Genomic DNA, 27494 nt, shown 5'->3' with positions numbered 1-27494 from the left:
AGCAACAGGGATAAGCGCAGCCTTGAGAGGATTGTGAAGCACAGTCCACTGAACAATTTGGGGGAGATTCCCAAGCAGTGGACTGCAGCTGGAGTCCAGGCTTCGAGAGCCACCACACACACAGAGATGTATCCGGGACGTGGGCTACAACTGTCACTGCATTCCTTGTGTCAGGCAACTCCTGAACCATAGACCACGTCAGAAGCGTCTTACCTGGGCTAAGGAGAAAACGGGCTGGACTGTTGCTCAGTGGTCCAAAGTCCTCTTTTCAGATGAAAGTCAATTTTGCATTTCATTTGGAAATCAAGGAGTCTGAAGGAAGAGTGAATGGGCACAGAATCCAAGTTGCTTGAGGTCCAGTGTGAAGTTTCCACCGTCAGTGATGATTTGGGGAGCCATGTCATCTGCTGGTGTTGGTCCACTCTGTTTTATCAAGTCAGCACAGACAGCCGTCTACCAGGAAATGTTACAGCACTTCATGCTTCCCTCCCTCTGCTGACGAGCTTTATGGAAATGCGGAGCTCATTTTCCAGCAGGCACCTGCTCATATTTGGTTTAATGACCGTGGTGTGTATCACTGTGCTTAATTGGACAGAAAACTCGCCTGACCTAAACTCCATAGAGAATCTATCAAGAGGATGATGAGAGACACCAGAGTCAACAATGCAGAAGAGCTGAAGGCTACAACCAAAGCATCCTGGGCTTCCATTACACCTCAGCAGGTCCAAAGGCTGATCTCCTCCATAACACGCCGCATTGTGGCAGTCATTCATACAAAAGGAGCCCCGACCAAGTATTGAGTACATACCTGGACAGACTTTTTAGCAGGACAACATTTCTGTATTAAAAATCTTTTTTTTTTTTATTGGTCATATGTAATATTCTAATTTTCTGAAATAATGAATATTGAGTTTTCATTACCTGTCGACCATAACATCAAAATGAAAAGAAATAAACGCTTGAAATAGATTACTCTGTGTGTAATGAATCTATATAATATACGAGTTTCACTTTTTGAACTGAATTACTTAAATAAATTAACTTTTCGATGATATTCTAATTTATTGAGATGTTCCTGTATATGTGAACGCACCTAAAACCGTAACCAGTTCCTTAAAAACGTATACAATTACTTCAACTGGCAAAACATTTTCCATATAGGCTGAGTTAGAACACACACCAGTACAATAAATGTTTTTACTAGACATTTTATCTCCAAGTATCATTAAATCTCTCTTGCTTTCTTTATTATTAAGCACAGTCATTGGAAGATAAGCAGGCACCGACACTAGAAAGCGAGATGGTGCCCTCGGTTGTGTATGTACGTCTAATACTGGACAGTCACGAGAACGGTCTTAACTGGACTGCTTCACAAAAGCAATGGAGCATTAAAGTTCGGATTCCAAAAGAAAAATGAGAAAGAAGAGAAATAAAGGTAGGTTTCTTAAAAACTACACAAAAAGAATTTTCAGTTACGTCTGCATTGTGTTTTCTGGTCAGAGGAATCTGGCCAAATACAATAACTACAACTCAGGACTATTCTAACATTTAAAACATGTGCTGACCAAGGGGGTCTTCCCTTTATGTGGTTTGGAGCACACTGCTCTGCAAGGTATGTTTACTTTTCCACGTTTCAAGCATAATACCCAAATGCTAGAACACAACTTGTAACGTTGTATGAATATATCGACCATCTTGTGGCACGTGTTACAAGTTCCACTTGAAAATGAAAATCCTAATGAACTTCCATCTTCTCATCCCAGTGTGAAAGAACACATAGAAAGCAAAAAATATGCTCTAAAAATGACCAAATAATCATATTAAGCAATTAATCTACAGAGAAATCAGGTCTTTTTTCCCGCGTCTGTTTTGTCCATTACAGCAACAAAGGAAATCATAGCCTACCACAGTAGCATCAGACATAAGGCAAGAAGAAGCCCCTGAGGCCTGCACATTTTAAGGCATGTTAGCTCATTCTTGGCCATTTTAGTTAGAAGAACTGCAAATTATCAGTACAGAACTTAGAACAAGACAGTTACAGAAATGTTTGAAACCAAGCTGCACAAATTCCAAACCTGGTGGTTTGAATTGGCAAAGCTTCTCCTACTAAATCTAATTTCAAGCATATGTGTTAAAGCCTTCTGCATAAAAACAGGAAAATCTTCTAATAGGAGGATATTAACTGAGCAGAGCTAGATTAAATGAAAGAAAGAAAAAAAAGTCCTTTCTAACAGGCAGTCCAGTAGTATATAAAAAATAGGACTGGTAAGTAAATTAGCAGCTTTTAACTTCCTGATTTTACTTTCTCAATTTTGTTCAGCACATCTTGGCTACCCATCAACATGGCTCTTCAACACTTTTTGGACTATAAATGCTCAGAAACTTTTATTAGCGCATGTGGATTCCACCCTCCCTGGGGGTACAACATCCTGTAATGGCAACCTACTTACCTTACGGTCACAAAAAGCTACAGAGTGTGGCTACTGTCTGATACGGTCCCACACTGAAGATTAGTTTTGAAAATAGAAACTGTTGGCCTCACAGGTAACCTACAAAACCGAATATCAAGTTGGTTCACCAGCATGAGACAAAACGTTTAGATAAGATGTGAATGATCGCATGGAGTGAAGCCACCAGAACAGTCCCTCAGGGGTCTGTCCTTAGACTGATGCTTTTCTAATCTTCTAACATAGATTCTGGTGAAGTTATTAAACTTGATGATACTAAAATTGGGTGAGATAGCAGATTTTTAGGAGAGAGCAAAATAATTCAAGAGGACTTGAGCAATCTTTAGATTAGATAATGCAGTTTAACACAGAGAAGTGCTAAAAGTGGGCAAAAGGAAAAGAAAGCAACCTGTGAAAAGTATTTAGGGGTTTACATTAACACAACATGCTCATCATCAAAGCAATGTGCCAAAACAATTAGAAGGGCAAATAAAATTTAACCTATCATAAAAACTGCTGAATGTAAATCAAGGGACATTACGCATTGATTATATAATGCACTAGCTGAAATACCCAGTGTTGCCCGGGAGGAAAATAAAGTGTGTTTTTAATTGTTTGAGAAAAAAATAATTACAAAAAAAAAAAAAAAAACAACTTCAAAAATAAAAATAAATCAAACAATGAAGACTCACCAATGTGCTTGTGTTGCGGTCTTGTATGTATGTTATCATCCAGTTGACGCTCAGAATCGGCCAACTCTGTTTAATTGCAAAAGCAACAGGGGCGCAGTGGGGCTCAAACATAAAGTCCAGGTCGCCCTCTGGTGGTCATTCAGAGTGTCAAGTGGATGATAACATGCATACAAGGCCATAAGATCACCCTTCACCCTACCCAGAAGGGGGTGGGTTAGGGTTGATTTCATCCTACAGTATTTTTAGTCAACCAATGAAAATCGCTCAAGCCATGATACACCCACCCACCCATTGTGAGAGAGCATCAGTTACGGCATGACGGCCATGTTTCGCGTTTCCCCGAGGATGATCCTGATCATAAGATCCCCATTGTTGGGGACCCGAGTGGCTGGACCAGGCCAAGGGGTCGCCCACGTAACACCTGGCTGCGGCAGATAGAGGGTCATTTCCGGAGGGTGGGACTGGACCGCGTGTCTGCCTGGGAGGTTACCAACCGGGATCCCAAGTTGTTTTGTCGTGTAGTGGGTGTGGCAACGCACTGTACCTGTGAATGCTCCCCAACTTGTGAGGGTCAAATAAAAATTAACATTTATATTCACTATACAGCCCGGTTCTGTTGATTTCTCTCATGCATTACGTCTCTCGCCATTATTTTTCTAAATAGAAATGGATTATGATATAGATTGGATGTCCAAGATGATATGCGTGTCACCTTGTTGAAGACCACTCCAAAGTTTCATATTCTTATTCAAGGCAAACAAGAACAACCTTCTCATTGAAATAAAGTAGACAATGAGACAGTACATGTAGTAGTAGCAGAATGGGAGTAGAAAACTAGTAGTAATAGATCAGTTTTAATTTACACAAGAGGATAGTATTTCATAATTACAATAGGTGGTCATTACTTTTTGCAGAAAAGGTTAATAATACTTTGGTATGTCATACATGTATGAGACAATCAAATCTCGATAAATAAAGTACATTATATTCATTGCATGCAAAGCTGTTTTTAATGTGAATATTTCTGGGGAAGAGGGTCCATAGGTTTCATCAGATTCTTAAAGGTTAAGAATCACTGCATTAGATCTAAAACCTTCTGACTGAATGATGAATCCCATACATGAAGACACTTAACATAAATAAGTTAAGAGTGAAGCCAAATGAGTTGTAGAAATGTGGAACAAACTATCAAGTCATGTAGTTAAATTAGAAACCTTGATAACCTTTAAGAAGTGTCTGGAAGAGATAATGGCACAACTTAGCTATTAGCTAAATAAATAAGTTTAATGGACTGAATAATCTCCACTTGTTTGTCAAATTGCTTGTGTTCTTGTGGAGTACTGTGTGTGCTGTTTCGGTCACCATATTACAAGAAAAAAATAAATAAATAAATAAAAGACATAGCAGAGAAAGTTTAGAAAACAATGGCTAAGCTAATTCCGGGACTGGATTGTATGAGCTAGGTTTAAACAATTTAGCATCAGTGCATTCAACTTACATCATATTTTCCAAGGTTTGGCTTCTGCTTCCCCGCTAAAATTTTAAGGGCTGTTGATTTACCAATACCATTTGTGCCAACCAATCCTAAAACTTCTCCTGGCCGAGGTATAGGTAATCTGAAACAAAATAATTGATAATTATTACAACTTTTAAGGTAGTATCTGCACACACTGAATGATAAGTCTGTACTACTTTTCACCACACTTAAAAATCAACACATTCTCTGCACAGAAATTGTACACAAATGTCACTTTAATACCGATAACTATTGTTTTCCCCATAATAATTTAGCTGTATGCTCTATGTGAAACTTGAAATGTTATACAATCTATTACATTTGTTAAAGTCATACGATGCACAAGAACATAAAAATAAGGAAGCATTCATGTGTTGATACATACCTGTGTAGCTTAAAAGAGTTGGCGCAGTATCTGTGAGTCGTTTCCTTCTCCAGGTTGCTTGGCAAGTTGACGATAGACAAAGCTCCAAAAGGACATTTCTTTAAAACACAAAGCACAAATGGCAATTTAAATTAAAACAACACACGCCAGTTTTCATTTAATATGAAAATACTTCATATTAATAAAAGCAACAACAATAAAAAGAATACGAGTATTAATAAAATATAATTTTCCTTCTGATACATCAGGGTTAACAATTTCTCCCTTAAGCCCATCAAAACCAAAGCAGCAGGATGAAGACTTTAAGAAGCAGAATACATTGTGGGGAAATATTTGTAGAGGGTCAGCAGCTTTAAAGTGCCTGGAGTTACCATCACTGAAGTGGGAACACCACATATTAGTCAGAGTTAAATAGGCTCACTATAGCCTTTACTTCCCACACATGTCCAAGGAAAGCTGGGATGTTTCCATTTATGCTCTGAAACATCTGTAGTTGCCTGGCAGAGTCGGTCCTCAATGGCTGCATTACGTTCTAGAATGGCAACCTTCTCAGCCCACCCTTACCAAGCACTACAGAGGATGGTGTATTAGTCGAGGTATTAGCATATCCGGATTAACACAATTGATTGTATTTTACTACTGTCATTGCTTGAATGATGGACATGCAAATAATTTCCACGTACCATATACACTTGACATTTAAATTATTCCTAATTGTAAGAGCCAATCTTAGAAAGTTAAAGCTTTGACTTAAAACTCATACTAGTGTTTGCTTAATTTCAATACAATATAATTTTCTTTCATAGTCATAGACAATGGTATAGTATTTTCCACTTATAAGTTAGTAAAAGATAGAACTTTCTTGCTATAACTGAGATACAGTGTGCTAATTGTGTCAGAACAGGTCCCAGTAAAAAGGATAGGCATAGTTTTCTGAAATGGTTCAGAAACGTTTTGAAGTGATTTGAAATGTAACAAGATTTCAGCTTTGAACAGAACTTTTCTTAACAAGAAACTTTTCTCTTTTTTGCTATTTTAATTTTCTTTTTTTTGTGTGAACCGTTTTATTTTGAAATTTAACTAAAACTTTTAAAAAATGAAGATATTTTGTCTGTGGAATCATTTCAGTGCGTCAGGCTTTTGTTGAATCCCATTTTTATGCTGGAGCTGCTGAATTTTGGTACATTTTGGAAAAAAAAAACAGCTACACTAATAATTTTGGGAAGTGGCATACCACATTTAGGCACTACAATTAGAAACAAATAATAAACTTGTACTCCAGTTCATTTTTCAGTCAAAATGAAAAAGTGAAACATAATTCAAGTTCTGTTTTATTATGCTAATTGTGTGGAGAAATACAGATAGTCGTTTTGCTAATATGAACTTGTGCAGCCATAGTCACTTTCCCAGACAAGATAGTCTATTCTGGTCACTTTATAAATAATACCCTGAGTGCCTTAGACGCTTGGATTGATGAGAAAATTTCCAAACCAGCAACCATTTATTAAAGAGGAAAAAGAGATCACTCAGACAAAGAAAAGGTCTGTGGTCAACTTTCAACCTTTAAAACAAATAGTCCTCAGTTTCCAGTACACAAAGCTGTGGAGATCCAAACAGCCAAGTCATGTCTCGAACCTTCAGATTTGCAAGTACTGGTTTCTTTCTCACATGAGGAGTTGTGTAATTTAAACGTGTAGGTGTTCAAAAGCTTTAATGCTGAGCCACTCATTTCTCAAATGTTTTGTAATACTGCTCAGTGGGCAGTATACAGGTTGATTGGGTACGCCTGGGCAACTTTAGCAAAGAGAAAGAAGCTGTGCTTTTAATGGTTCAAGACTGGAAATCTACTTGAGTCACAGAGCGTTAAATATTTTTGATGTATTGGTAGCTCACCTATTTGCACAATTAATCAGTACTATTTTTTTATTCGTTAAAAATATTTCTTAGTCTGAAAAGTATATACAAATATGTGGTATCTACTGAAACCATCACAATATTTTAATTGTACTGTGACACGACTTTGACAGTACTACTCTTTTTTTTTATTAATTTTTATTAAAAATCAACATTCCATACACATTGATTTTGTTTAAATCAAATAACATTCTATACACATAAGTTTAACAAAAAAAAAAAAAAAAAGGTTCGAAACAAATCAACCCCCACCCTTGAGAAAGAGAGCAAGGCCAGCAGTGTAAGTGAACAGATAAATTAATAAATGAATAAAGATAAATGGAGTAAAAGAGGGGAGAGAATCTGCTTCCTTAATGTAAGTGCCAGGTTTTGAAAATCATCGAAGTGCGAATTTAATTTTTTCCAGTTTCAAATCTTCTATAATACGCTACCGTGGCTGTTCGTTTGTCTGTGCAGGATTTTAAATCACCTGTAGCTCGCAAACCGTTTCACCTATTGACTTGAAATTTGGTACACATCTACTACGTGACGTCTACTATCCGCTTATGTGGTGATGATTTTATTACTCTTTTTCTTTTTATTTTATTTTATTGTAGAATCAACTCTCGGCAGCGCGCAGCAGGGCGGCCGTGCGGCGCATGCACCGTTCTCATTCTCTACCACCTTCGCTAATCATTCTTGAGGCAGATTGAAGACTTAAGAGCCAGATTAAGTGAAAAATTAAAGAAAACGTACTAAGTAATTGCAACACAAAAACTAACTTAATCAGTTTTAACGCGAAAAGATGCCGACAGAAGAAGAGAAGCAGCGAGCCGCTAGGGTGGAGTAAAGAAGAGCTGCTCAGGATTGAGCAAGCACATCAAACTCTGAGCAAATGAATGCTAAACATACAGAGAAAGAGGATGAATACTAGGAATGCTCAAGTCAAGTGTATTCACTGCACGTTATCGTGCAGTGCGCCATTACTGGTAGTATATAACATCACTTACACACTGACTTAGAATAGGCGAGTTAGGATTCTTCCAGTTGAGCAAGAGAAGTCTACGTGCTGTGAGAGAGCTGCCAGCCGGGACGTCCCCAAACTGTAAGAGAGGAGGAAGGCTGCCTTTCCAGGACACTGCCTCCCCCAGGACGCTAGGTGGCAGCTTCCCTGGACGGTAACTGTGCCCCGGATTCCTTCAGCGCATCCTGGGACATGGAGTCCGTTTTCTCAGCCCTGTTGGGTGCCGTCAGGGGGAGCTCATAGAGGACTTGGGGACTCCTACTTTTCCTACAACCTGGAAGTAGTTCGGAGTCAGGAGGACGGAAGCCCACAGTACTTCCGGACTACTTGAGAACTGATGATGTGTCGTTTGACCTGGAAAAGAGGAGGAGCACTTCTGGGTCAAGGAATATATAAAGGACTGGTAGAGACCCAGAAAGCTGATCCGGAGTTGGGAGGTTGGGTGACGAAGCTGCTGGGAGTGGAGGATTATTATACTATAATTGATTATTTGTATTGAGAATTGTGGTGCTTTGTGCACTTTATTGAAGAATTAAAAATTATACTTGGTGCTTTTAAACAAGAGTCCTCAACGTCTGTCTGTTGGGTTTCACGGGGAACAGCGCCCACAGTGCCAATAGTGTAGTAAAGGCAATTCCAGTTTGTTTATCCTCCTCCACCTTAATCCTCTCTGTCAGCCCACTAAACACAGCTGATAATGGGTTAGAAAAGACTGACGGCAAAGCTGTCTGAGAGGCATTTAACGATTTTGGTCCAGAATGATGTTAATTTAGTGCAGGCCCAGAACATGTGACCCAGTGTGGCTGGAACTCGATTGCAATGTTCGCAGGTTGGATCTCACCCTGGAAACATTTTGGACAATTTTAAGCGAGACAGATATGCTCGATATATAATTTTAAGTTGAATAATCGAATGCTTTGCGCATGTGGAGCTCGAGTGAATTCTCTACACTGCTACCTTCCACTCCTTTTCTGAGATGTTGAGTGAGAGATCCTTTTCCCACTGTTCTCTGGAATCTTTGAAAGGGAGGGACTGTAAAATAGTGTTATATATTATGGAAATGCTGTCTGAGTCTGAGAGACTGATTAACATTTTTTCCGGCATAGACGTAGGTGGGAGGTGAGGAAAATTGGGAAGGTTCTGTTTAACAAAGTTTCTAATTTGAAGATAGTGAAAGAAATGTGTTGCTGGAAAGTTAAATTTGGAGTCTAATTGTTCGTAGGATGCAAAGCCATTGTCAATGTACAGTATTGCTCATTTCTAACTATAATCGTTTTAAGTTAACGTACACTGTTTTCGTACAGTCCTTCCTATAAGAAATACAACACAGAGATTGACTGCATTTTCTTTGTCTCTCCGTGTACAATTTTACAATGATGAAAACTATGAGACATACAGAGTAATACATGGCACCAGTTTAACAATGTCATCCTATGTACTGATAATAGTGTCACTTACTTCTTGGCCTGGAACTTTTTGAAGGTGCCTTCAATGAATGTCAGTACAGGTAGGTTTCTGGTTATTGCAATTCTACAGATATGAACGAGCACATAAAACACCCACATTTTTCATTTCAACTGAATTTCAATTAACTTTCACCAAGTGACTTAAGGACAATGTGAACTAGTTCTAAAGCAAATGAGTATGTAGCAGCCATCACTTCAAGTAAGGGACAGTACAGTGCCGACTTTGTGACCTTTTTTTGATCAATGTGTGTTTTTGCGTACACAAATCCACAATAATCTCTGGCATGGTTTAAGTAGTGCACAGTTGTCACCTGGCAGATTAGGAAAGTGGTAGAAATCACTGTCTAGAATTCCCAGTGTCCTAAATATACATCCCAGCCATGCTGTCTCAGAGAGTACAGCTGCTGGGAAAGGAAGGTGACACTGGTGTGGTCTCTGTGCAAAGACAGCACACATCAGCCATGCAACACACTCTCTCACAGATAGGCAGGTGAATGGCAGCTGGATGTTTAGCTGAGCTTCTGCTTGTAATTCCCAGCATACTAAGAAAGCCTTACAACCAGTAATCTCAGCTGCTGGGTGGGGCGCGACACTCTAAGAGGTCCTTTCTCAAAGACCGTGACTTTCTTGGCATCATTTTGCCTTTTTTTAACTTTGATGTTATGTGCCATAATCAAAACTTGTAGATCTGAGGTCTGCAACCTTTTTCCCCCTTGAGAGCTACTTTTACAAAATGAAAATGGCAGAGAGCTACTCGTGTTTTGTAATGTTTATTCCCATTGCTTATTTCAACCCAAACAAACTGAATAAGCTTGTTCTGCCTGAACATTTAATAATAATATGTCACAGGTGGCTGGGGGGGGCGTCCCGGACCTCCCAGATGAAGCCTCCCCCAGATGAAGCTCAATCCTGTAGGGGCCCATGGTCACCGTCAGGGGGCGCCCCAATGCCTTTGGAGCCCTGGACCTCAGCACTTTCGCCACACCCGGCAGTGCTGGCGGGAAGAGGATCGGGGACACCCGGAGTGTTTCCGGGTGCGCAGCCGGCACTTCCGCCACATTGGGGAGTGCTGGCGGAAGATTGTCGGGAGGCACCTGCAGTCCGGGTGACTATAAAAGGGGCCGCCTCCCTCCATTCGAGGGCTGGAGTCGGGAGGACGAGAGAGACAAGGTCTTGGTGGATAGGAGTGGAGGCGGCCTGAAGAAAGTGAGACATTGTGTGTTGGCCAGGACTTTGGGGTTGTGGTGCACTGTAAATCTTACATATAATTCGCCAGTCTCCTCACTCACTCACTCACGTCTGTCCGAAGCCAAATGCGCAGTCGCCTTCTGTGCAGCTGCCCGAAAAACCTTACGAGACCGACATCGCGGCAGGCGGCGGATTTACGGCCGCAAAATTTCAAAGAGAAAGGTGACTTCGACCAACATCGCGGCAGGCGTTGGATTTACAGCCGCAAAAATTCAAAGAGAAAGGCGACTTCGATTAAAGCTCTAGAGGCCTGAAAGGCGATTTCGACTACAGCTCCAGGCCTAATTACGCATTCATTCAATACACCTATATCAGGTTTGTGGTGCTTATACTTGCTACTATTCCACTCGTGCCCGTTTCATCTTACATTGTCGAAACGGGCTCTTTGTCTAGTATTTAATAAATGTGTGTTGGGTGACTTCAACGTGTCCGCCTGTCTGTGTCCGGGTCATGTTCCACAAATAATAATGGTGCACTTTATTTATAGGGCACTTTACATTAGCAGTACAGTAATCCCTCCTCCATCGCGGGGGTTGCGTTCCAGAGCCACCCGCGAAATAAGAAAATCCGCTAAGTAGAAACCATATGTTTATATGGTTATTTTTATATTGTCATGCTTGGGTCACAGATTTGCGCAGAAACACAGGAGGTTGTAGAGAGACAGGAACGTTATTCAAACACTGCAAACAAACATTTGTCTCTTTTTCAAAAGTTTAAACTGTGCTCCATGACAAGACAGATGACAGTTCCGTCTCACAATTAAAAGAATGCAAACATATCTTCCTCTTCAAAGGAGCAAACAAATCAATAGGGCTGTTTGGCTTTTAAGTATGCGAAGCACCGCGGCACAAAGCTGTTGAAGGCGGCAGCTCACACCCCCTCCGTCAGGAGCAGAGAGAGAGAGAGAGAGATAGAGAGAGACAGATAAAAAAATCAATACGTGCCCTTCGTGCTTTTAAGTATGCGAAGCACCGTTCAGCATGTCATTTCAGGAAGCAGCTGCACAAAAGATAGCAACGTGAAGATAATCTTTCAGCATTTTTAGACGAGCGTCCGTATCGTCTAGGTGTGCGAACAGCCCCCCTGTTCAATCCCCCTACGTCAGGATCAGAGAAAGTCGGCGCAAGAGACAGAGAAAAGTAAGCTGGGTAGCTTCTCAGCCATCTGCCAATAGCATCCCTTGTATGAAATCAACTGGGCAAACCAACTGAGGAAGCATGTACCAGAAATTAAAAGACCCATTGTCCTCAGAAACCCGCGAAGCAGCGAAAAATCCGCGATATATATTTAAATATGCTTACATATAAAATCTGCGATGGAGTGAAGCCGCGAAAGGCGAAGCGCAATATAGCGAGGGATTACTGTAAATCTCAAAGTGCTACACAAAAAGTTGAAACAAAGGCAAAGCAAGATAAAAACAGAGATAAAACAACAATAATTATAGCATTCTTGTTAATAAGCTTTCCAAAATAGAAAAGTCTTTAGCCGTTTTTTAAAACGGCCCACAATCTGCTGTGTTCTTAGGCTCTCTGGTAGGGCATCATTTACAAAATGTTGGTGTCCACAACTCACATTTGGCATTAAAACAAAACAAAAAAATATTGAGTTCACCTGCAAGTGCATTTTGTACGTCTGTATGCATTTTCTAGTGTATCTCACACTTTTAAATTCTAACATGATTGCTGCCAAAACAAAACAATGCAATTCCAAATCCACAGATATGACTTCTTCATTTGTCATTTTGTCACATGTCACTGAATTCACAGGTCCAGTTGCATGTGTGATGTGTTGTTTAGTTAGTCAGATGACTGGCACTGAGGTGTCTGGTGGAGTGGAGCCACTCAGGATCACTCTTATGGAGTCATTTCAATGTTCGTCTGTCAGTCCTGTTCTGAACTTTGATTTCATGACATTCACGTCAGACTCACAGAGGTATGGAGACCTAAACAAAGCAGACATTTTCAGAGCTGCTTGGTGAAGATTCTTCTAGTTATCTGACTCTACTAAGCTCCAGAAATACTCAGAATGCTGTTGAGACTTTAATTGCACATTATTTTGAAGGTTTACTAATATATACTGTAATATATAAAATCCGATGTCTGTCTGTTTGCTTTTCACAAGAGAACTACTTAACGGATTTAGATCTGATTTTTTTCTATGATTTGCTTGAACATTCCGGATGATTTTGTGACTTCTCTCATTTCACCATGTATCATAGTTCACTTGCAGTACCGATTTATTTGCGCGGATCTGAGAAACACGCAGTGGGCCGAGGGGGGGGGAGGAGCCTTACTCACTCGCCAGCTTCGGTGCGTGTTCCTTAACTCCGCTTAGCTAGCAAACGAGAGAACAATTGAATTCAACTTTGTTTGATATTTAAAATAAAGTGTTACTTAGGTCTTCAGTTTGAGTCTGGATATTCTCTGAAGTGTATGCCACATTGAAAAGAGATTGCAATTTAGATTGTGGATCATGATATGATTTTTTGGAAAGATAGCCCACCCCTAATTTGACTAATCAAGTTTTCAAATTTATGTAGGATTTATTAACCCTTTGGCGAGCTACTTGGAAAGGGGAGGCGAGCTACCGGTAGCTTGCAAGCGACGTGTTGGAGACCCCTGCTGTAGATTGTTCAAGCAATAGGTTGAAATAAGGTACAGTCCCTGGTTCAATTTAGCTAAAATTATTTCTTTTGTGATATTAAGTACACAAATACACACTTACCTTAATGCAGATACCGCAACCTATGCAAAGTGATTCTGAAATCCAAACGATTTTACTCTGGGGTGTAACCTCTATACAAAGTTTACCTGTTTAATAAAATAAAAAAAAAAAAACATCATCAGCAAATTACATATGCAGCATCAAGAAGCAAAGTCCAGGCACATGTGTTCTGGCTGTTGGTTTTCTGGAGTATATATTATATTATACATATTATACATACACACAGATGCTCTTACATACTGTATACGCTATATATACACATAGAGGGGAAAAAAAATCCCAAAGGATCACTGTTGGAGAAATACAGGAAAAAAAGTAGCATCCTTGGGTCACCAAGTCTTCAAAACTTCTGTCAGATGCCACCTCCATGACAAAAAATTATTTTGAAGGCTTTCCAGTAAAAAGCCTTTCTAGCCATTTAACCACAAAAATGAGTGCCTGGATTTTGCCAAATGCTACCGGAACTTTAAGTGGAACCATGTTCTATGGTCAGACAAAATAGTAATTGACCATTAAGCAACAAACACCCAAGATGGGATTGGTATAAAAAGGATGGCTATACCAAAAAAGAATCTGATCCCCACTGTAAACTACAGTGGACATTCTCTGATGTTGTAGGGCTGTTTTTCCTCCAAAGGCCTTGTGAACGTTACTAGAATGCCAGAAGAATTTAAATTTAAATCTGGCTGGCTCTGCCAAGAATCTAAAACTGGGTCATCACTGAATCTTCCAGCACATCAATGATCCATTTCCAAATTAACACAAAAATAGTAAAAGGAACACAAAATCAATCTCTGCCATGGCCGTCTCAGTCCCCAGAGCTAAACCCCATTGAAAACCTGTGGGGTCAACTGAAGAGGAGAGTACACACAAGAGGACCTACAGTCATATGAAAAAGTTTGGGAACCCCTCGTAATTCTTTGGATTTTTATTTATCATTGGCTGAGCTTTCAAAGTAGCAACTTCCTTTTAATATCTGACATGCCTTATGGACACAGCAGGATTTCAGCAGTGACATTAAGTTTATTGGATTAACAGAAAATATGCAATATGCATCATAACAAAATTAGACAAGTGCATAAATGTGGGCACCCCAACAGAGATATGACATCAATACTTAGTTGAACCTCCTTTTTTGCCTCTAGACGCTGTCCTCCTATAGCCTCTGATGAGTGTCTGATTCTGGATGGAGGTATTGTTCACCATTCTTCATACAAAATCTCTCCAGTTCAGTTCAATTTGATGGACAGCCTGCTTCAAATCATCCCATAGGTTTTCGATGATATTCAAGTCAGGGGATTGTGACGGCCATTCCAGAACATTGTACTTCTCCCTCTGCATGAATGCCTTTGTAGATTTCCAACTGTGTTTTGGGTCATTGTCTTGTTGGAATATCCAACCCCTGCGTAACTTCAACTTTGTGACTGATGCTTGAACATTATCCTGAAGAATTTGTTGATATTGGGTTGAATTCATCTGACCCTCGACTTTAACAAGGGCCCCAGTCCCTGAACTGGCCACACAGCATGATGGAAACTCCACCAAATGTGACAGTAGGTAGCAGGTGTTTTTCTTGGAATGCGGTGTTCTTCTTCCACCATGCAAAGCGCTTTTTGTTCTGACCAAATAACTCAATTTCTGTCTCATCAGTCCAAAGCACTTTGTTCCAAAATGAATCTGGCTTGTCTAAATGAGCATTGGCATACAACAAGTGACTCTGTTTGTGGCGTGAGTGCAGAAAGGGCTTCTGTCTCATCACCCTGCCATACAGATGTTCTTTGTGCAAATTGCGCTGAATTGTAGAACGATGTAAAGATACACCATCTGCAGCAAGATGTTCTTGCAGGTCTTTGGAGGTGATCTGTGGGTTGTCTGTAACCATTCTCACAATCCTGCCCATATGCTGCTCCTGTATTTTCCTTGGCCTACCAGACCTGCTGGTTTAACAGCAACTGTGCCTGTGGCCTTCCATTTCCTGATTCCATTCCTTACAGTTGAAACTGACAGTTTAAACCTCTGAGATGGCTTTTTGTAGCCTTCTCCTAAACCAGGAGACTCAACAATCTTTGTTTTCAGATCTTTGGAGAGTTGCTTTGAGGATCCCATGCTGTCACTCTTCAGAGGAGAGTCAAAGGGAAGGAAGCACAACTTGCAATTGACCACCTTAAATACCTTTATATCTCATGATTGGACACACCTGTCTATGAAGGCTTAATGAGCTAATCCGACCAGCGGGGGATCACTGTAATACCAAAAAAAAAATTATTGATCAGTGGCACCAACTGAGGGGAGCCCCAATTTCTTTAAGCATAAAATACTGCTCAACACCTCCAAAGTTCTGCAAGGTCTACCCCCGATTATCTGGTTGTGATTCTTTACTCTTACAAGCCTCTCCAGTGGGTAGGGGGGAAATAAGTATTTGATCCCCTGCTGAATTTATAAGTTTGCTCACTTACAAATGAACAGTCTCTCATTTTATGGTAGATTCACTTTAATGGAGAGAAACAGAATATCAACCAAAAATCCAGAAAGAAAAAAAAACACATTACGTAAATGTTAGAAATTGATTTGAATATCACTGACTGAAATAAGGATTTGTCCCCTACAACCCATCTTGCAGCGCCTGCAAGGTCCTCCTGCTCAAGAAGGCACAAGTACAGCCCCGGATGTTCACTGCCAAATTTCAGACGGGCCTGTACAGTACATGTGCCTTCTTGAACAAGGGCACCTTACGGGTGCTGCAAGATTTCAATCCATTACGACATAGTGTGTTACTAATGGGGTTCTTGGCGACTGTGGTGGTCCCAACTGCCTTCAGAGTCATTAACAAATCTCCTCCCGTGTAGTTTTGGGCTGATCCCTTATCTTTCTCATGGTCATCCTCACCCCTTGAGGCAAGATCTTGCATGGAGCTCCACAGCGAGGGAGACTGATGGTCATTTTATATTTCTTCCATTTCCAAATAATCGCACCGACAGTTGTCACCTTGTCACCAAGCTTCTTGCTGAGGGTCTTGTAGCCCATTCCAGTCTTGTCCCTGATGTCCTCTGGCAGCTCTTTGGTGTTGACCACGGTGGTGGAGAGGTTGGAATGGAAGAAACTGATTCCGTGGACAGGTGTGCTTTATACACAATCACAAGTTGAGATCAGGAGTATCTGGAATTGACAGATTGACTGATTGTAATCTGTGGGAGCCAGAATTATGGCTGGGTTGTAGGGGATCAAATCCTTATTTCACTCAATGACATGCAAATCAATTTATAACTTTTATGTGTTTTTTCTGAATTTGTGGTTGATATTCTGCCTCTCTCTTTTAAAATGAAACTACCATAAAAATTAGAGACTGTTCATTTCTTTGTGTGAGCAAACTTACAAATTCAGCAGGGGATCAGATGCTTATTTCCCCCACTGTACATGTGCTTAGGTCTGCTGGTAACGGATCAAACTGCAGTATCGATATGAGGTACCGGTAGTTGATCATTCGATGCCACAGCACTCAAAAGCTGGAAGTCTTTATCACAATGGCACCTCAGACTTCTATTTCCAATTGTCTTCCAAAACTAACCTGAAAATCTCTATTTTCTAACAGTACTTTTCTTGTCTTAACTCTCACTTTCTGTACATTTTGCTTTTCTTTCCTATATTTTGGGTAGTTGCTTTTTGTTATGTGCTTTCTCTTATTGATACTTCAGTGCTGGTTCCGTCTTTTTATTTCTTTAATTAAATCCATATATAGAAACCTTATGTTTGAGAAAGGTGCTATATAAATAAAATATTTATTATTATTAAATGTAATCCTGTGTTATTCCAAATGATCAAGAATATAAAAAGGTTTCTACCAATGGCAGTTTTCCCCAGCCATTTAGCATCATGCCATCCCTATAGATCAAGAGAGAAGGACTCCTCTTCCTTACCCATTCGGACCACGGGGCAGCTCTTCTTGCATTCTTGCCTACACTTCTTGGGTTTGCATTTGTCATGGTTCACAATGGCAATCCTTGTTGGTTTCTCTGACATTTTCTGTACTTATATATAGCCAGGCAGACTGCTGTTTCAAAGAGGTTCTAGGGCTCCAGCCACACTGTATGGAAAATACAATAAATACAAAGATTAAATAAACAATATAAAGGATGTGAGCATAAAAATTCCATGTTTAGAATTAGGTGGGCATTAATCTACCATCAAAACTTGTGGGATCCTTCCAGGTAATCTGGAAAAGCCTCTACAATTTCATGAATGTGGCTTCCATTCAAACACCAAAACAGCTTTAAAATAAAATGACTAGGAAGTCTGACAATTTATACTGCTGGACACTTCTTTATTTGTGTGACAGTACACAGTCTAAACCCTCGGGTTTCAAGCAATATTTTTCAATACAAGGATTCAATCATCTGCGGTGGGTTGGCACCCTGCCCAGGATTGGTTCCTGCCTTGTGCCCAGTGTTGGCTGGGATTGGCTCCAGCAGACCCCCGTGACCCTGTGTTCGGATTCAGCGGGTTGGAAAATGGATGGATGGATGGATGGATTCAGTCATCATTTTTTTTTTGTATTAATAGAATTACGCACATGAGTAAGTGTATCCATTATGCCTAACATTTCCCCTAAAAGGAACATGAAATGAAGTTACTGTAGCTATATGTGTTGTCATTTCTACATGCTGTGACCATAATTTGTTCAAATACCCTCAAGTGAAAGTCTACAATGTGCACGTTCATCACATTTGAATTTGCAACCGATTGATTTTAGAAATCAAGGGAAAATGTGTCTTTGTCCCAAACATTTTGGAGGGCACTGAAGCACATGACTGGTGTATGCATTAGGCCTAATTTTAAATCATTTCCAATAACAGGAACATGCAATGAAGCTACTAATGCCACGTCTCAAAATACAGATTTATGCTGACTGAACGGGATACAAGTGAACATTTTAGCAAGACTCTGTACACGTAATGGAAAGAATTAAAGAGAAAAAGCCAGAGAGAGAGAGAGAACGTCTTATATTTCAGAAAAGGACTGTATAAATTGTGTCTATTATTTAAATACCCCACACAGTTTAACAAATCAAAAGACGGTAAATCCTGCTATTCTTTATAGATACAACCTATAAAACAAACAAAAAAAAATTACTGGTACAGTGGAACCTTGGTTCACGACCATAATTCATTCCAAACCTCTGGTTGTAAACCGATTTGGTCGTGAACCAAAGGGGGAAAAAAGGAACATTTGAACAAATCCGAACTTTATTTAAAAGCCAACCAAGACAGTAACATTGCAGGAGTTCACACTAATAGCATTACAATCCGATCGCTGTAAATACTCTTTTTAAATGAGTTTTAAGCACATGGAAAAAAATAAACATTTGAAAAAAAGTAACATTGCAACACTTTCTTCTCACCACTCTTCACTTGCTTAGAAGCCATGGTTAACTGCAAAAGCACACGAAATACTGCAGAGCACAAAGAGTTAAGAGGTAAAGCACGCACGTCTGACTGAGAACAATGAACAGGCAGAGGCTGAACACGTGCTTAAATACAGTAATCAGCGCGTACGAACCGGAAGGGAAATAAAATAGAGCACAAAGACTTCATAGCGAAAGCACACATGTCCGAGAACAATGCAACAGGTGCGAAAATCATCGGCACGCACAAACCGAAAGGGAAACTGGCTTGTTCGTATACCAAGTGTGTGGTCGTGAACCGAGGCAAAAGTTTGGCGAACGTTTTGGTCTTAAACCGAGTTGTACGTGTACCGAGACGTTCGTGAACCGAGGTTCCACTGTACTTTATTCAATTAAGAAGTAGAAATATAGGATTCATGTATGCACTGATGGACCAATACTACTGACAATAAGTCTGATCTGCCCTGGGCAGCCAGTTACCAGAACAGCAAAAATACAAGATGACACCACTCTGAATTAATCCTTGATTAACAAAAATCCTTCACTAAACTGTCTTGGCTGGGTCAATAGGATCAGGAGTAGGAACACAAACTTTCAAGTAAATATCAATTGGCACACCAGATATATGCTGCCAGGAATGTGTGAAAGGTAGGTACTGTACAGAATGCCTAGACATTCTATAGAATGCATGACGTTTTTAGGAAAAGCATGAAAAGTCTTTGATACTTATAGATATTCCCTAGGCATTGTACACAACACCTGGGCATCCTCTTTAATAAACTCCCTGTGTGCGTCCATGTGTCCGTGTGTGTGTGTCTTCTGGTGAAGTGCGCATGCGCGGGGCACTCTTTAATAAAGGACATCATTGCTGGGGAGAGTGCTGATTGGGTACTCGCGGCCGTGCACATAAAATCCGTTGCTCGGGAGATGCCACACATACAATAATCAGCTGCACACCAGCACAGATTAAAATACTTGCTGGGGAACTGCACAGTACTTGCTGGAGAGACGCTACAGCCACGATTATCAGCTACACGCCACACATTACATCAGTTCCTGGGGAGACTCTGCTGATAGCCCACTGTTGTGACAGAAAATTAAATGCATATTACAGACAAGGCGGAAGTACAGGGAAGGCCAGAATGAGTGGCAGAGTCACCGACCTCTAGCAGATGCTTCAAAGGCCGCCTGATGCGTCACACAAACCTAAAAAATATCACACGGCCGATCCAATCGGATTTCGGTAAATGAGGTAACACCTAAAACATAAGGCATGAAAAATCCAATCGGGTACTGAGACGCAGAGACCAGCTTCTCCAAAGAGGTGGGATTAGTGTTTGTTGTTCTGCAAATGTTCACTCTGAGGATGTCAGATCTGCGATTAAGAAGCTGGGCCCGGTAAAGTGTCAGTCGTTGAAGAGGTTTTCCTAAATATAGAAATTTTCATGATATTTCAATAGGATGACTTTTAAAAGTAGATTAATTTTCGCGCACATAAAATCCGTTGCCGGGGAGACACCACACATACAATAATCAGCTGCACACCAGCACAGGTTAAAATACTTGCTGGGGAACTGCACAGTACTTGCTGGAGAGACGCCACAGCAAGCTAAAATAAAGAGAGGCAGGATAGGAGATCTTCAAACAGACACAACACATCAATCAACAGCCACACAGGAGAGGATAAATGTAATATTAATTATACTTACTGTATTGTCATATACGTTTCTATTTTATTTTTATTTTACTTTAGGCTTCTTGCAAAAATATTTTTGACAAAAAAAAATTAAGACAAGAAACAGAATGAGGTCAAGGTCCTTTGCCATTTAATATAGACTGTTCCTACTAATGTTTATGCACTACTGTTCTAGCGCCCGTTATTGTAATGGGCTTAATGTCTAGTTATACAGAATGGCTTGCCAGTTTGCCTTTTGGCAATGTATTGAACGCCAAGGATAAATGTTTGAAATTTTGATCTTTTCATACTTTGACGTCCCATTTTTGTCATTCTATAAATTTCCTAGGCAACTGGGTGTGACGAGGATTAGAAATGAGGACCTTAGAGGGTCAGCTCAGGTTGGACGGTTGGGAGACAAAGTCAGAGAGGCGAGTTTGTGTTGGTTTGGACGTGTGCAGAGGAGAGATGCAGAGTATATTGGGAGAAGGATGCTAAGGATAGAGGTGCCAGGCAAGAGGAGAAGAGGAAGGCCTAAGAGAAGGTTTATGGATGGGTGTAACAGGGCAAGATGAAGAGGACAGAAAGATATGGAAGAAGGTGATCTGCTGTGGTGACCCCTGACGGGAGCAGCCAAAAGAAGAAGACAGTAACATATACAGAAATATGGGGCTGGCAGCCTATATCAAGTGAAGCAGCTTTATTGTAATTAGAACAATCTGGACAAGAACAGGCCATTGAGCCCAACAAAGCTCACCAGTCCTCTCCACTTCATTTGTCCAAAACAACATCAAGTCGAGTTCTGAAGGTCCCTAATGTCCACCACGCTACTTGGTTGCTTATTCCAAGTGTCTGTGGTTCTCTGTGTGAAGAAAAACTTAAGACTAACACAGGGTCACGGGTGTCTGCTGGAGCCAATCCCAGCCAACACAGGGCACAAGGCAGGAGGAAATCCCAGGCAGGGCGCGCACACACATACCCACGGGACAATTTAGGATCGCCAATGCACCTAACCTGCATGTCTTTGGACTGTGGTGAGGAAACCCACGCAGAAACAGGTGAACATGAAAACTCCACGCAGGGAAGACCCGGGAAGTGAATCCAGGTCTCCTTACTGCGAGGCAGCAGCGCTACCACTGCACCACCGTGCCGCCCCAAAAAGAAAAAAAGTGTTTGTTTTTTTTTTGGATTTTTTTTATTATGTTTTTCTCAAACAAGCTATAAAAATAAATTAACAAACAATAAAGACTAACTAATGTCCTTGTCTTGCTGTCTTGTATGCATGTTATCATCTAGTTGACGCTTGGAACCAGCCAACTCTAATTAGAAAAGCAACAGGGTTGGAATTTTACGTCAGAGTCTCTGTTTACTATCTACATGTGACAGAAAGTCGCTTTGCAGATCCTATGAGATCGATGTGCGCGCTTCGATGTTTGATGAATGGTTTGATGTGGTGAAGCAAAATTCCGATATACAGATGCATTTGTGGTGGTTTTATATTCAAGCGTCGCATATTCCCGATTGTAATGACACGATTCATTTTATAAGTCTCACATACCGTCTTCTGTGCCGTCTTTTTTTCTCTTTTTCCTCCAGTACTGACAGGAGCGGCAAACAGCAATAGATCGCCATACTGAGCACGTTAAATTTATGATATTCCAACTCTCTGTATACAAGTAAGCCCGTGATTCGCTAGCAAATCGGAAATCCAAGAATGGCAATCAGTTTCTGTTCCGTCCGATATCTGGATGGATGACATATCATGGAGGGTGGGTGCGTCTGGGGAAATGTCATTTAATGTCATTCTGAGACCACTGATGAGAGGTGCAACATGTATATCAACTTTCTTAAACAAAAAGTTGATAATATCCGTTTACACCTCTCTACCAAGGATATCTTGCCCTTCCCAACTGTTGACTCATTGTCTGAGACCGTCCATCCTCTTTGCTCTTTCTCTGTTGCCACACGGGAAGAGGTGGAGGATGTCATCAGGAAAATGAAACCATCTACTAGTTCCCTGGACCCTTTCCCCTCACCCTTGCTGAGGGCCAACATTTCTGCCATCTCTCCACTTATCACCAGGATAATAAATCAGTCCCTCCTGGCTGGCCATATTCCTTCTGCACTAAAAACTGCTGTCATCAGACCTCTACTGAAAAAATCCACCTTGGATCCTGAAGTTCTCTCCAATTATAGGCCCATCTCCAATCTTCCATTTCTCTCCAAAGTTCTGGAAAAAATAGTTGCAGCACAACTTCATGATCATCTCAAACTGAACAATCTGTTTGAAAAGTTTCAGTCTGGTTTTCGCCCTGGCCATAGCACCGAAACAGCCCTGGTCAGGGTCACCAATGATCTTCTGATGACGGCAGATACTGGTTCGCCTTCACTACTTATCCTCCTTGACCTGACAGCTGCTTTTGACACAATAGACCATAACATCCTTCTTCACCACCTGCAATACACTATTGGACTCTCAGGAAATGTTCTAAATTGGTTTACATCATACCTGACTGGCAGAACTGAGCATGTCGCCCTTGGCAGCGCAAAATCCCACACCCACAACGTCACCTGTGGTGTTCCACAGGGCTCTGTGCTGGGCCCTATCCTTTTTACTATCTACATGCTCCCCCTTGGAACTGTCATTAGCAGACATGGTTTATCGTTCCATTGCTATGCCAATGACACTCAGCTTTACCTCAGGACTACTCCCACCTCCTCTGCTGCTCCTCTGCCAACATCTACATTGTCTACCTGCCAGGGGGAGATAGAGGCATGGATGAGGCTCAATTTTCTTCAGTTGAACAGATCCAAAACAGAAGCCATCTTAGTTGGTACATCACATCATCTTCGCTCTTCTACCATCACCAGTATTACTTTCTCTGGCCAAAATATTCCTCTTTCCACCTCTGTTACTAATTTGGGTGTTAGAATGGACTCCCAACTTACTTTTGACACCCACATCAAATATCTCTGTAAGTCATCTTTTTTCCATCTCAAGAACATCGCCAAACTCCGTCCATTACTCGCCCTGGCAGATGCAGAGAAGCTCGTCCATGCCTTTGTCTCTTCCAGGCTGGATTACTGTAATGCACTCCTCATTGGGATTCCTGGCAAGAGTATCCAGAGACTCCAGTATATTCAGAACAGCGCTGCCAGGATCCTGATGAGGGTGCGAAAGCATGATCACATCACCCCAATTCTGAAAACCCTTCACTGGCTCCCTGTTTCATTCAGAATAGAGTACAAGGTCTCCCTTCTTACCCATCAGTGCATTTATGGACATGCCCCTCTTTATCTACAGGAACTCCTTACCCCCCATAACTCCTTACGTTCCCTCCGCTCTGTACACACTAACACTCTTCAAGTCCCCAGAACTAAGCTCAGCAGCATGGGTGACAGGGCGTTTTCATCTGTGGCACCGAGGCTGTGGAATGCCCTCCCTGATTACCTGAGAGCCCCACAGTCGGCTGAGGCCTTTAAGCGAAACCTAAAAACTCATCTTTTTAGAAAGTCATTTTGTGACATCCGATCTACAACCTTCTCGTTTCTGTGTTGTCTGTGGCTGGTCGTTGCAGTGCGCGTGCGCCTCGATGCGCCCTGCGCCCAGCGTCCATATCCGGTTTACAACCCTCAGTTAGTAATATGGATTTAGAATCCTTAGATTTATACTTGATATCACTTTCATGATGAAATGCATTAAAGTATGTATGTTACATTTTACAGATAATTCAGAAATTTCATTTAAATAATGAATACTGTTAATAATTACACACATGGGGGTGACACAGTGGTGGAGCGTTAGCGCTGCTGTCTTAAGGGAGTCACATCGCTGATATTCCCTGCCTGGAGTTTACAGGTTTTCCTGCTGGGAACATGTGTGCCAAGTTTCAGGAAAATCGCTCCAGCCATTCGGACGTGATGCTGGAACACACACACACACATTGACTTTTATATATATATATTTTTTTTTTTACCAAACTTAGTTTTGTAATTTCTAAATTGTTTCCAAAATACAGAACTTGGTAAGTAACAATTCTTCAGTGGGTGGCTAAATTTAGACAGACAGGTACAACATTGAAACAGAAAATCTCCAGGCCGTCCTCAGACCGTACGAACGCCTGAAAACATCCAAGCTGTAAGAGCATCAATTTTGCATTCTCCTATACGTTCAGCGCACTTCTACCTTACGCATTTCCAACACGTCTTTGAGGAGGATTCTGCATGAGGACCTTAATTTCCGTTCATACAAAATGATGGCAGTGCAGGAACTCACAGAGAGACCGGGAGAGCCGTAGAGAGTTGTGCGCAAACCGTCCATTGAGATGCCATCGTCATGTGCAGCAACGAGGCACATTTCCATTTGAATGGTTGCATAAATAAGCAAAACTTTCGCCATTGGGCTGAAACCAACCCTTCATGACCTTCATCAGAGACCCCTGAACAGTAAGCACACGTTACAGTTTGGTGCGCCATTGCAGAATTTGGCATTGTAGGCCCATACTTTTTTGAGGTGGGGGGAGCAACAGTCACCGTCACTTCAGAATAGATAGATAAAAATGCAGGTATAACAGACAATAACTTTGTATAATGTTAATGTTTACCCCCTGACCCGTGAAATTGAAGAGTCGCATAGTGTGGGGGAGGAACGATTTCCTCAGTCTGTCAGTGGAGCAGGACGGTGACAGCAGTCTGTCGCTGAAGCTGCTCCTCTGTCTGGAGATGATCCTGTTCAGTGGATGCAGTGGGTTCTCCATGATTGACAGGAGTCTGCTCAGCGCCCGTCGCTCTGCCACAGATGTCAAACTGTCCAGCTCCGTGCCTACAATAGAGCCTTTTTTTCATTACATTGAAATGCTAGAGAACTGGATGAAATGGATGTGGTGGATGCCTGGTTTCAACAGGATGGAGCAACAGCTCATTCGGCGTGAAGATCCATGCAAGTTTTGCAGGAGATGTTTCTGGGGAAGCTGATCTCCCTGTGCGGCGATGTCGGGTGGCCTTCACATTCGCCTGATCTCGCTCCATGCCATTTCTTATCTCAAGTCAAACGTATACACACAACGACCTCAAAAGCCCTCAAGGATGCCATTTGCCTCGAAATCACTGCTATTTCCCTTGAAATGGCCAAACAAGTCATGCAAGCGTTCAGAAATCATCTCAAAGAGTGTATCGCTAATGATGGCCACCACCTTGAAGGCATCATTTTTAAAACACAGTGGAGAAAAAAAAATCTATTTTGTATACCCTTTCTTGTGTCATAATGAAATGTATTTTATCTCGTAGTATTTTTGTAGAATAAAAGTTTGAAATTTGGCACTTCTTTTTGGCTCACTCTGTACTATACTACTACTATATGCCTATATAATTCTTTACTCTCATTGTGACTGCTCTTTAGTTTAAGATAGGCCATTCCAGAGTATACTTAAAGGTGATTTGTGGATATTTACAGTATTTATTGCGCTTCTGTACAAAAACAAATGTCCCCTTAGTAACAAATAAAGTGCTATCTACTGTCTGGGCAGCAGGAGTTACAAAACTGCAATCGACCCAGGATGGCAGCTCAGTTCCTCACAGGTACATATGCAGACATTCACACTCATTCACATGGTGCCAATTTGGAAGGAAAACCCCAAACAAACACTGAGACAGCATTCAAAATTCTTGGAACACATTTGTTAAGTGAGAAGTAAAAAAAAAAAGGTTCATGTTATAATTGTTTTCTGAGGGTATTTCAGCAAAAAAAAAAAAAAAGGGTAAAGATGGTACGGCCACCACGTTCCCTGCAAACGAGTACGAAATTTGGGTGGGTCCGTCAATACAAGCCGGGAGTTTATTGTATACAGGAGTCATGCTGTCACAAACAACTGCTAAATGATTATTATCGCTTGTCACACTATAACTGGACTTGCAGATGGCGACCAAAACGCTGCCGTCTTTGATTTGGGCCGCTGACTCCTGCTGCCACTCGTTGGTGACGAGACACTGACACGCGTCACACATTGGCACCACGCACGAGCCTGATGGGCGAATCGGGCAAGCATTAACTTAAAACGTGACGTCGGCATCCCATTGAGTCAAATATCTAAACTCCATTAATTCCTCAGCTACTCTGTCGATGGTTTACTCTACTGAAACCGCGTCGTTTCGTCGCACTGGACGTCCAACGCCTCCGTGAAAAAATGACGCCAGCTCGAACTCGTCTGGATTAAAACCGTCATTAACTTACGTAGTCACCGCCCAACACGCCGCACCGATTCTCGTTCCGACTGATCATAACGGAGCGCCTGCTGACGTAAGGGTCCGGCCTGCACCATCGAGGCCGCCTAGCAGCTGGAACAGCGTTTCACATGGGCCGAGCCGGTTGAGTTTGGGCCGCGGCTCATACGTTAAACCAAAGAAACACGCCACCGTCACACGCGCATTCGAGATCACACTCACCCTGGTGTTGTCTTCTGCTTTTGGTTCCCCCGGCGTGATAACTGTACGTCCGTGGCTTTTTCTTCTCCCTTCTCTACTCCTGCGCAACGTGTTCTCTGCAGGAGACAGAGAAAGCCGGGAACCAAGATGGTGGCGGAACACGCATGCGCAGAGGGCTGCAAGTTTTTTTTTTTTCGCCACACCTCCCGAATACAAAAGAACGATCAGGATTGGCTGAGATGATCAGCTTTGCCATTGAATAGAGCCGAGCTCGGGGAACAAGCGGGGATTAATAGACTCACAGATGGAATAATAATAATACTACTAATAACTTTATATAGCGCCTTTCACACATAAAAATACAGCCACCTCAAACTACTTTCTATCGATTATAAAAATTATTTTAAAATCTCACAGTGGATTCAGAAAGTTTTCAGACTCCTTCACTTTCTGCACACTTTATTGTGCTGTAGATTTCATTTTAAATAGATACATTTGTCATTTTTACCCATTAATCTACACTCAATAACCCATAATGACAAAATAAAAACATGTTTAGGTGGCATGAAGCAACACCCGAAAAAGTATAAGCAAGGAGGCTGGAGA

General features: G+C 41.3%; 1 protein-coding gene across 2 annotated transcripts in view; it reads right to left on the bottom strand.

Annotated features, from left to right (window-relative positions):
* Positions 1-27065, bottom strand: part of abce1 (ATP-binding cassette, sub-family E (OABP), member 1) — a 69344-nt gene extending 42279 nt beyond the window's left edge. The window contains exons 1-5 of one of the 2 annotated variants that reach the window (XM_028802731.2): positions 26910-27065; positions 17310-17476; positions 13396-13481; positions 5041-5138; positions 4638-4755 (exon numbers count right to left, since the gene is read on the bottom strand). In XM_028802731.2, the coding sequence (XP_028658564.1) occupies positions 4638-4755; positions 5041-5138; positions 13396-13481; positions 17310-17412 (405 nt within the window). In that variant the 5' untranslated portion in view covers positions 17413-17476; positions 26910-27065. Of the gene's footprint in view, positions 1-4637; positions 4756-5040; positions 5139-13395; positions 13482-17309; positions 17477-26879 lie in introns of both variants that reach the window. The other variant, XM_051928164.1, reaches the window with a different exon arrangement.
* Between the last annotated feature and the right edge of the window lie 429 nt (positions 27066-27494).

Source organism: Erpetoichthys calabaricus, chromosome 5 (assembly GCF_900747795.2).
Source record: "Erpetoichthys calabaricus chromosome 5, fErpCal1.3, whole genome shotgun sequence".
Taxonomy (NCBI): Eukaryota; Metazoa; Chordata; class Cladistia; order Polypteriformes; family Polypteridae; genus Erpetoichthys; species Erpetoichthys calabaricus.
This window is presented reverse-complemented; position numbering and strand designations above follow the sequence as displayed.